The 12,047-nt window shown below is 36.6% G+C and overlaps 1 protein-coding gene across 2 annotated transcripts; it reads left to right on the forward strand.

Moving 5' to 3' along the window:
- Positions 1-8,583: 8,583 nt before the first annotated feature.
- FMA (basic helix-loop-helix (bHLH) DNA-binding superfamily protein) lies at positions 8,584-11,627 on the forward strand. 2 transcript variants are annotated; one of them, XM_089617168.1, is made up of 4 exons: positions 8,584-8,719; positions 8,927-9,655; positions 10,172-10,597; positions 11,364-11,627. In XM_089617168.1, exons 1-4 carry the CDS (start codon positions 8,693-8,695, stop codon positions 11,451-11,453), a joined length of 1,272 nt encoding a protein of 423 aa, XP_089473294.1. In that variant the 5' UTR covers positions 8,584-8,692; the 3' UTR covers positions 11,454-11,627. The 2 variants fall into 2 exon arrangements, with proteins under 2 accessions (XP_089473294.1, XP_089473293.1); XM_089617167.1 differs by lacking the exon at positions 8,584-8,719 and having other exon boundaries at positions 8,853-9,655.
- Positions 11,628-12,047: the final 420 nt, after the last annotated feature.

Here is a 12,047-nt window from a genome sequence, read left to right on the forward strand (position 1 = left end):
GTTGTGTATATTTATTCTTCCTCTTTTACAATGTAGGTAGTTGGGAATGTCCACATAATTCTCCTCTTTTTCTGTAACTCTTTCTCTCTCTCTCTCCCTCTCTCTCTCTCTCTCTATATATATATATACATACTTGTACGTTCAATCAAATAATAACAATTAGAATATTCATAGAATCGAAACTCTCTCTCTCTCCTTTTGAATTCTCTCTCTTAAATTCTACATGATACCATAGCCCAGAAACGCTATCACCATGAACGCGTTCGAAAACTCATTTGCCCCCAACACCACTTCATCCACCTCTCAAACCACACATACTCAGTCAAACTCCGATAAATTCTCCCATCATGTCACGAGTCACAAACTCAATGACCAGAACTTTCTCCAATGATTACAATCTATGCTCATATTCATCTCAGGGCGAAGCAAGGACGATTATCTCACTGGCATAGCTAAAGCTCCGAAGTGCGAAGATCTAGCATTTAAGAATTGGAAAGCTAAAAAATAGCATAGTGATGTCCAAGCTCATAAACTCTGTGAACCCCGAAATCGGGGAGACATTTCTCCTCTACTCCACAGCGGCAAAAATAGGGAAAGCTGCTAGTGAAATCTTCTACAACTCAGAAGACGTGTCAGAGCTGTTTGAGACTGAGAGAACTCTCCACAACTTACATTAATAAGATATGTTTGTCACTTAGTACTTTAGCTTGCATCTATGGCAGAAGATCGATCTCTACGAACACCACCAATGAACTTGCCCCGAGGACGCAAAGCTCTACCGTAGGATCATGGAGACCAAATGGGTATTTAAACTATTATCCGGACTTAACAAGGACTTAGACGAAGTCCGAGGTCGGATTCTCAGTACAAAACCACTACTATCTCTCCAGGGAAGTCTTCTTCCCAATCAGACACAAAGAGAGCAGGAGAAAAATCATGCTTGGAGGGAAGTCAATCCAATTCGAGCTCAGACTCATCTGCTCTCACCACATGTGACAAAAGCCTAGCCGCTCGCGCTTCCACATGCAATAAAACTCACAAAGCTAGGACATACTGCGATAATTGCAGATGACTTGGTCATACTCAAGAATCATGTTGGAAGCTGCATGTGAGACCACCAAATCTGAAGTCAACTCGAGATACCAAAGATCTGAACTCAAACGGTAATTTGATGTCTACCTCTTCAGCTACATCGAATTCCACCTTACGCGCATTCCCATTCAACAATGATTTGCTCGCAATCCTACATAAGCTAATCCAACAAGTTCAGCTCAGTGGAGAAAGCTCGGGACCACTTAGCCCTCTAGGTAACTCTCATCGAGCCTTCCATGTAAGCTCGGAAAATCCTTCAGCGTGGATTATCGACTCAGGAGCCTCAGACCACATGACTGGTAATCGAAATATGTTTACCAAATATTCTATGTGTGATGGAAACATATCAGTCACTATTTCCAACGGATCCAAAACCAAAGTCGTTGGCATCGGAACTGTGATCATCTCAGAGTCCTTAGAGCTAGATTTAGTGTTTTTCGTTCCTCACTTACACTGTAATCTACTGTCTGTATATAAGCTTAAGAAGGATTCTTAATGTCAATGTATTTTTGATGAACGTTCATGTGTATTTCAGAAATAGGATTCGGGGAGACAGACTGGTAATACTAAGCTGAGTATCGAACTTTACATCCTCAAGCTCAATCCTTCTAATGTAACCCACCAATTCCAAATGGTCCAATCTCTACCAACACAAAGAGATCATGCTCAACCTTAGATTAGAACATCCAAATTTCATGTGTCTCAAACGATTGTTTCCTTATCTTTTTCTTAGTAAAGATGTCAAGTCTCTTTAGTGTGATATGTTTGAGTTTGTCAAACATACTCGCAGCTCGTATGATCTTAATCTACTCAAACCATCTAGTCCATTTGCAACAATACATAGTGATATTTGGGGACCCTAAAAAATTCCAAACATTACTGGGGCTCGGTGGTTTGTACTCTTTGTTGATGACCATACGATACTGAGTTAGGTATACATGATGAAATACAAGTCATAAACAGCCGAAGTCTTCATATCCTTTCACAAAACCATCCAAAATTAGTTCGACACCTCCATTCAGATCGTCCATACCGATAATGTTCGAGAATATTTCAACTCGGTGCTCGATTCCTTTTTCAAAAACCAATGCATAGTGCACTCCAGCTCGTGTGTCTATACTCCTTAACAAAATGGGGTAGCAAAACAAAGAAACTGACAACATCTCGAAGTTGCGCGAGCTATCATCTTCTCCTCAAATGTACCCATCATACTTCTGGGGACAAAAAATTCTCACAATGCCATCTCGGATTCTTAACTACAAAATTCGTCGTGTTCTCCTTTAAAAGTACCCTTAAACTATTCTCATTTCAACATTGTCACCAAAAGTGTTCGGATGTTCCGTGTTTACCCACACATACAACCAAGGAAAACTAGAGCCCAAATCACTTAAGTACATCTTCCTTGCCTCAACAACTCAGAAGGGATATAAGTGTTATGAGCCCACATCCAGACAATTCACAGTGTCCATGTATGTTACCTTCCACGAGCTGAGTCCTTACTTCGCCAATTCTGGTCGTCAGAGGGAGAGCAACAACGATGACTTGCCGAATTGCCTGATCATCAATCCAGACTACAACTCACCTCAACCACTTTCGAGCTCACCTCAAATGAGCTATCTAAACACTTATCCCGTGTCCAGCCTTCCGAGCTGAGCTCAAACACTTCCTAACCTTCCAAACACTGCCCATGTGTCCAACCCTCTGAACTCGAAACATCCTTGTGAACCCAACCTCACCCAAAGTCCAGCACAAGCTCGCATCCATGAAGTCTCTCCCGTCTTGGACTCTGAAAACAGTGAACAAGGTAACATCTCGTCCCTCTCAGACTTACCTATTGCTTTGAGATAACCTAGTCGGTTATGTGGTCCATACATGATGGAAGATTATGTATACTACAGAAATCTCTCAGCAAGCTATCAGAGAGGTCATACCCAACTCCATCAGAGAGGCTATCCAGATTCCAGCTTGGCGAGCTGCTACTCATGCAGAAATCCAAGCTCTCGAATAGAATGATAATTGCCACCAGAAAAATGAGTTTTCGGGTGCAGATGGTTGTTCACAATCAAACACAATCCTGATGGCACCGTGGAGAGGTTCAAATCTCGTCTCGTCGCTAAAGGGTACACTCAGGTTTATGGCATTGATTATCAAGGAATCTTTGCACCGGTGGCAAAGTTCAACACCATTTTTTTCTCTCTGGCGGCCAACTTGAATTGGCTACTTCTCTAGCTCGATGTGAAAAATTCTTTCCTAAATGGTGAACTGGAAGAATAAGTCTTCATGCAAATTCCACCAGGGTTCGAAAACAATCAAGATGTCAATAAAGTCTGCAAACTCAGGAAGTCTCTATACGGACTGAAGCAGTCGTCTCGAGCTTGGTTTAGAAAGTTCACTCACATGCTTAAACAATGCAACTACTCGCAATTTCAATCAGATCATACACTCTTCTTAAAAGTTTCAGCCCAAGGCAAACACTTCATCCTAAGTGTATATATGGATGACATAGTCATAAAAGGAGACAATCTCTAGGAAATCGCGATATTGAAGCAGATCTTGTCATCCGAGTTTGAAGTCAAGGATCTCGAAATTTTTTGATACTTTCTAGGCATGGAGGTCGCTCGGTCTAAGAAAGGCATCTTTGTATCTCAGTGGAAATACGCATTGGACCTCCTCGAAATAACAGGCATGCTTGATTGCTAACCAGCTGACACTCCGATAGATCCAAATGTGAAGCTCGTAGCTCGCACAACGAAGGTCACCGCTGACAAAGAAAGATTACAACAACTCGTGGAAAAACTCACCTACCTCACGCATACCACACCCGACATTAGATTCTTAGTGAGTATGGTCAGTAGATTCATGAGTAACCCTCAAAAGCCCACATAAAAGCCATCATGAGAATTCTCCAATGCCTCATTCTGCCCCAGAAACAGGTCTGTGGTTCAAGAAAAGAAGTAGTCGAGGTATTGAAGTCTTCACAGACGCTGACTGGGCAGGGTATGTCTTAGATCAAAGATCGATATCTAGCATGTGTACCTATGTTTGGGGTAATCTCGTCACTTGGCGAAGTAAGAAACAAGTCGTAACTTTCTCGAAGCAATGCTGAAACCAAACTCTGGTTATTAACCAATGGAGTGTGCGAAGGCTTATGGTTGAAGAGTGTAATGGACGACCTTAAGATCAAGCTCGAGGGTCCCATTAAGTTCCTATGTGACAACCAAGACGCTCTGAGCATTGCAAAGAATCCAGTTCATCATGATTGGACTAAGCATATCGAGATCGATCGCCACTTCATTAGTGGAAAGATAGAGTCAAAGATTATCGAGATAGAGTACATTCTAACGCGTCATCAAGTGGCAGACATCTTGACCAAATCTCTCTATCGAGCTAGATTTTCCAAGCTTTGTACCAAACTTGATCTTCTCAATATTAACTGTCAAGCTTGAGGGAAATTGTTGAAGTTCAACTCATCGTCTCAGCTCGTCTTCTCTTCAGCTCGTCCTTCCCGCCTATTAGTCCAAGCTGGCACGACCTTGTAATCACCACCAACATTGAGACTCTATTATCGAAAGTTGTGTATATTTATTCTTCATCTTTTCCAATGTAGTAAGTTGGAATGTCATCATTTATTCCCCTCTTTTTTTGTAACTATATATATATATATATATATATATATATATATGGCATTCAACCAAATAATAACAAGTAGAATATTCACAAAATCGAAACTCTATCTCTCCTTTCAGATTCTCTTTCTCAAATTCTATGATAGTCTACAATATGAACCAACCAAATCACTTCAAGCCTTTATGTTCCGTTTCAAAATGGTCATGGGAAAATTTAGCCTTTGTGGTTCGCAAGTTGCCATGTTTTGTAGGTTCATGGTGGATGGAACTTTTTCAGGGGACTGGACCTGAAATGTGTGAATGGGCGAAGAACATAATTTGTGGCTTTCTTATAAGAATGACAAATAGTTGGATTTCAATATTGATACACTTGTTGTTTGGAAAGGCTGGGGGTAGCTATTAAGTATTTCTTTATTTGTATTTTTGGTTGTTCTAGTGTAGCTTAGGTTGTAACGAGATCATAAGTTTATGCTCATGTATTGTAATGAAATCTACAAATATATTGCATTAGTGACCCAGGTTCATCTGACTATGTGTACCATTTGAATTTTTAATTTTTTTTATTTCGTCTTTTATATTGCAATAAATTATGTTGTTTAAAAATTAGATATGATGACATAATACGAGTTTTTATTGATTATAGATTTGTTGATAGAGCTAATAAAAAATCATGTATTTACTGATATAAATTGTCAACAAATTAAGAATATGTTAACGTATTTTGTATGTGCATGATGACATGTATATAAGCAAATTATGTGATGAAACGAATGAGTTTGATAACAGGGTATGCATTATTTTGAATTATAATAATTTACATAAAATAAAATAAAAATTACTTCAAGGTAGTCTCTGAGTCAAATAGTTTCCATAAAAGGTTTGGTCCTGGGTTTATCGTACACAATAACCCCAAAAAAAATTATTACACAAGAGTTTGCTACTATTGCTTATGTACAGCCACACCAAAAAAAAGTTCAGCAACCAGTTTTGTAAATTGATAAAAAATGATCCCAACCCAAAAAAAAAAATTAATAATAATAATTAAAAAAAACCACAAGGCATCAATGGTAAATATACAAAAATCAGTTAATAAAATTATGTTAAGTAAAATAAGCAAAAACCATATAAACAAAATGGGTAAAAACCATAAAATAACTTTCATATTAGGCCCACTTATAATTTTGTCCTTTTGTCCTGAATATACTCTAGTAACATATGGTAAAATCGGTAAACTAATAATGACCCCGTTTAGCATAACTTTATTTTTTAAAAAAGTGTTTTTAGATTCAGTTTTTTAAAAAAGCTGTTTTTTTCTTTCAAAAACTGATAAGGTGTTTGGTAAACTGTTGTTTTTTTTTTCCTTCAAAAACTGATAAGGTGTTTGATAAACTGTTTATAAAACAGTTGTTGGTGGTAACAAAAACTGATTTAGCGTTTGGTAAAATAAATATATTATAGTAAAAAGACTAAAATAGACATGTTCTTAATAATTAAATAATAATTATTAATATGCTTATTTATATACATATATATATATATATATATGAATAATATTTTGTACGAGGATATTACAGTAATTTATAGAGTTTTATAAGCGACTAGGCCACCTAAAACGTTAGGTTTGGGATCTAGCCTATGTTTGGAGTTTTTTTTAGGGAAATAGCCAAACGTAATAGGTGGCAAATTATGTTTTACTTTTTTGTCCTCAGTTTTTTAATTAGCATATTTTTTTTTTCCTTTTTTTGTGCGTTAATTGTTAGGCAGTTATTGTGCTTTTGAATTAGTATCCACGTTCAATATCTCTCTCTCTCACACTCTCTCTCTCTCTCCAGCCACTCCACAAAAAAAACTCTGGGCGTTCTCTCTCTCTCTCTCTCTCTCTCTCTCTCTCTCTCTTTTCAACCCGAGCGTGGCTGCGCCCGGCGAGATCGGCACCGGGTGGCGTCGGCCTAGGAGCGCCGGGGAGAGCCGAGTCGACCGGCGTAGAGGCGTGCTCGGCGAGGCGGGCCCGGGCGAAGGTGCGCCGGCCCTCGTCGGCGCTGTCTACGCCGGAAGCATCGCCAGAGGAGACCCAGGCGGCTCTGGGGGCGCGCGCGGCCTGGGTGGAGTCGCGCAGGTCGGGCCGGGCGCTGGGATGGGGGCGCGCGTGGCCTGGGTGGAGTCGCGCAGGTCGAGCCGGGTGCTGAGATGGTCGTGTCGGCCCTGGGCGGCGACGCCGGGACTGTTTGGCAGGCGAGCGGCGGCGATGGAGGCCCGGGCAGCCTGGGCCCGGCCTTCCCCGAGGGGAGGCGCACCTTACAATTAAGCTTCTGTAGTATATTATTTCCATTTATTTCGAAACCAGATCTGGGTTTTTTTTAACCCAGATCTCAGATCTGGTTTTTAAAAAAATAGTACAGACTGTGTTGTTACAGATGATTTATTTACAGTTATTTCCATTCAAGAATGGGATAATTTCCAGTAATTTACGTTTATTATCTGTGTTGACAGGTTCTCAATAGTAACGCTAATCTTGGTGAGCCGTTCTAGATTAGCGTGCCACGTATAACTATTTTTAAATTTTCTGTTATTTTATATTATTATTGCCTATTATTTAATATAAATATATTCATTATTTCCATTTGATTAAGTAAAAGGGCAAATTAGTCTATTAATTATTGACACCTAAGCACGTTGGCTATTTCCCTAAAAGTTATGAAACATAGGCTAAAAACAAAATCTATAGTTTCAAAGTGGCTATTTTGCTACAATGCCCTAATTTATATACCAAACTTACAAACACTTTTTTTAAAAGCTAAGAATCCTAGCTTTTCCATCTCATGTACAAAATCTGAAATCGCTTTTGAAGTTTTTTGTAAAAACAGTTTTGCCAAACACTAGATAAGCAGTTTAGTTTTTTCTAAAAACAAAAAACAAGGTTTTTTAATCTGAACCAAACGCAGTCAATATTTCCTTTCTAATCCTTTGTCCTTTTTCTTGCTAGATATATCAATTATAGTTTGAGAAATTGTCATATCTACCACAATTTCAATAATATTTTCCAATAATCCACTAAAAACTAATAAGTCAATTCTATAAGTAAATTAAATTTTCATGAAACAAATTTTTTAGCTACAAAAATTATCACCTTCGTGTTTTTGGTCAATTAAAGTGTTTCTTAATTAAATATTTCTAAAAATAACTATTTATACTTTATATACCTCTTTAATTAAATTTTATTTACAACGGTGTATATTAATGGTTGATGGTGGCGGCAAGAACTCTCACGTGATTTCATCAGAAAGGTGATGGGAAAAAATCAAATTGAGAAAGTACACAAGAGATTAGAAGATATTGGTCTATTCATGGAGTTCCTAATCTTCAAATAGTTGAAAGTTCAAATGATCAAAATCAACCTTATAATAAGAGTCATGTGAGATGAACAAAAGAGCGTTGTTGGCTTGTGACCTGCATTAATAAAAAGTGGTGAAAAGTGAGGCGGTGAAACTCTAAATTTAATCCATTTGGCTCCTCTCTCTCTCTCTCTCTCTCTCTCTCTCTCTCTCTCATATATATATATATATATATATATGTGTGTGTGTATATATATATTATATGTGTGTATATATATATACATAACATTACACTCCAACTTCAACTTTTCCAGTACATCCATCAAGATTTGGCTCCGTATATATTTCTTTTTCTATTCGTTTCTTTTTACTTTGAATCAACGTACGTCATCATACATATACAATATCATTTTGGCTATATGCTTTTTTTTTTTTTTTTTTTTTTTTCCATATATACAACATAAATATAATTCAAGTAAGCTTTTACCATATCATTTATTTTTTCTTTCTTTTTATTAATATTTCAGGAGACAGTGCAACCGGAAGGTCCCAGACAAAGGGTGGTCGAACTCAGTTTTTGTCTGTATTGCATGAAACAAAAACTTACCATACAATTCCTAACACGCACATACATTTCAAACCATGGAGAAGCAAGAAGATAACTACTCGGTATATATATATATATATATATATATATACTCTTATCTATATATACACATATACACATTACATACATCTTCATCTACATGTTCACACTATATATATATTTTGTTTTATTTATTGATTTTACCATAATCTCTCTTCAATTTTATCACCATGATACCCAATAACTGCTTTCACAAACCTAGCTATTATGTTACTGATTTCGATTATCAGGCCCCGAATTACGCCGCGCTCGATTATGCCACGGATCATCACAGCAATAATTACTTGCTCAACAATCTTCCCCAGCAGCAGCCACAACAACACCAACAACCGTTACAATTGAGCTTCGCCGACGTCATGAACTTCGCCGACTTCGGTCCCAAGCTAGCCCTGAACCAAACCCTAATCTCCCACGAGGACGGCGATTTGGAAGGCAACAACAACGACGACGACAACGACCCGGTTTACTTCCTCAAGTTCCCGGTTCTGAACGACGACGAAGACGACAACAACAACAATCCTCAGCCGAGCAACAACGAAGAGAGGCTCTTCATGAGACCGTCCGCGAGCGCAAAGGCCAAAGAGGTTTTCAAAGAGCGCCAAGAAGAAGAAGCCGAAGAAGAAGAATATAATGATCGAGAAGAAGAGGATCGCGATGACGACATGAGCTCTGTGCATCTACAGTTTCTTGGGGAAGATCTTCAGAGGAGTAATAATAATAATAATAATAACAATGAGAGTGGTAGTGTTATTGCAAACCCTAGTGGTGGCTCTGAGCCCATCAACAACAACACAAACAGCAACAACAAGAAGAGAAAGAGGCCGAGGAGTCTGAAGACGAGCGAGGAAGTGGAGAGTCAGAGAATGACTCATATCGCTGTGGAGAGAAACAGAAGGAAGCAAATGAACGAACATCTCAGAGTTCTCAGATCTCTCATGCCTGGCTCTTATGTCCAAAGGGTACCTTATTCTATATCTATATCTATATACGTATGTACTACTTTTATTACTAATGTAATTAGGGTTTAATGGTACTTAGCTTGTCTACACAAAATAATAGTAAATAATATTTCTACATTTTTTTATGCATACATCAGTCCAAGTTTGCTACAAATTATTATTATTATTTTAACGCTCCTCCCCATGAACTTATTACCAAAATATTAAAAACAAACCATTGCTGATCATCATTATAATTTTTAGTTTTCAAAAAATTATAGTTTTTTTTTTCTCTATTTTTTTTCCGCTCTAATCCTTCAATTTATATACAATATATATATATATATATATATATATATATATATATTTATAATTATTAAAAATTTGATTAATATATAATATTGCTCTCTCCTATAGCTACACTGAAAATAAAATAAATGTTTCAGATCCTCGTTATTACGATATTCATTTTTCAAATCGATCCTCTTTGATCCTTGAATTTCAATATAAGTAATGTATACACATATATTTATATAGGGAGATCAAGCATCCATAATCGGCGGAGCTATAGAGTTCGTGAGGGAGCTCGAACAGCTCCTCCAATGCCTGGAGTCCCAAAAGCGCCGCAGACTCCTCGGCAGCGACCAGCTCCCTCCCGGAGACCCCTCCACCTCCGGCGGCGCCGCCCCTCCGCCGCCGCCGTTCTTCCCCGGCGCCGGCGAGGACGACTGCATGACGTCATCGTCGGCGAGCTTCCGCGAAGAGACGGCGGAGAGCAAGTCCTGCGTGGCTGACGTGGAGGTGAGGGTGGCCGGGTTCGACGCGGTGATAAAGATCTTGTCTCGCCGCAGACCCGGGCAGCTTCTTAAGGCCATCGCTGCGCTCGAGGATCTTCAGTTCAACATCCTTCACACCAACATCACCACCATTGAGCACACCGTTCTCTATTCCTTCAATGTCAAGGTATATATATATACTTAACCTAAGTATATATTTATATACTATATAACTTTATAATTAATACTATAGTTTGGTCTAAATTAATGTCAAGTTTTTAGGAAAATGTGCAAATTTTAAAGGTTTTTCTAATTTATTTTTTTTATTTTTATTGAATAATATTATAGTGATAAAAATTAAATGCAATGTCAGAAGAAAAAAAAATTGATTCTTTACAAGCTATTTTCTTAACAAGAATTTGTTTCAATATATTAATTAACTCTCCCATTAAACTAAGAGTAAATAATGAAACTTGAGCTAATCCTTAAACTGAAGGTCAATGTATATATGTAATTTGAATATATCTATATAGTATAACTTTAGAAAAATACGCAAATTTTAAAGGTTTTTTTGAATTTATTTTTTTTATTTTTCGGTTAAATTATTTGAAAGTGATAAATTACTTATAAATAAAAATGAAATGCAATGTCAGAAAAAAAAATTGACACTTTACAAGCTATTTTATAAATCTATTAAAATAGTTTTGTATAATTTCTAAAATAATTTAAATGGTCGTAAAGATAATATCTCTATGTATATTGAACGGTAAAATATATATATATATATATATATATATATATATATATATATATATATATATTATAAGTCGATAATATTGTTAACGTTATTTAATTGAAGACGACTTTGTTGAGAATATTCAATCAAGTATAAGCTAAAATACATAATGTAGATGGTTATTAGTTGTGATTATTGTTTTGATGTGTGTGTGTAGATTACAAGTGAGTCGAGGTTTACTGCAGAAGATATTGCGATCTCAGTTCAGCAGATATTCAGCTTCATTCACGCGAGTACAACCATGTGATTTATTATATACTTGAAGAATTTGTTATAAAAAAAATTGAAGAGATAACTTGTATATCTCTCTTATAATTAGAAAGAAGCATTGATTAGTTATATATGTACACGTGCTATTGGTTGTTAATTCACTGATATATATTGTTTAGTAAAATGTAATATTAAGTCGATCTTCAACAAATTATATATGACTTTCTATATTCTTAAACTCAAGTAGTATATCTCCTTGATTTGATCATAATATGTGACTTTTTATCACTTTTATATCAACGACTATTCTTTATGGATTCCTCAATCCAACGTTTATTATGTTATCAATACAAATAGTGTTTTAGTCTATGTTTGAATCTTTATTTTGAAAATTTCATTTGTTAATTTATTATTGTTATATGTGGTTTTTAAAATGATTATTTAATAAGTTGAAAATTATATCAAGGAAAAATGAACTTTCAAAAATTTAGATCGTTTTTTCTTATGAAAAATTTCATATCAAATTTTCTAATAAAATGTAATGAAATGAAACATAAATCTTCTGAGAGAGAAAATTAAACTAATGCGGCAATTTTATTATGTATTGATATAATTAATTTAAGAAAAAAGA

Source organism: Urtica dioica, chromosome 6 (genome assembly GCF_054948205.1).
Source record: "Urtica dioica subsp. dioica isolate 48M chromosome 6, U.dioica_male_clone48M_v1_H2, whole genome shotgun sequence".
NCBI classification, from domain to species: Eukaryota; Viridiplantae; Streptophyta; class Magnoliopsida; order Rosales; family Urticaceae; genus Urtica; species Urtica dioica.

Excerpts from the sequence above, each read along its gene's own strand:
- FMA (XM_089617167.1), top strand. The coding sequence starts at position 8,867 with ATGATACCCAATAACTGCTTTCACAAACCTAGCTATTATGTTACTGAT. Across the intron at positions 9,656-10,171 it reads CTGGCTCTTATGTCCAAAGG|GGAGATCAAGCATCCATAAT; the intron begins GTACCTTATTCT and ends ATATTTATATAG. Across the intron at positions 10,598-11,363 it reads TCTATTCCTTCAATGTCAAG|ATTACAAGTGAGTCGAGGTT; the intron begins GTATATATATAT and ends GTGTGTGTGTAG.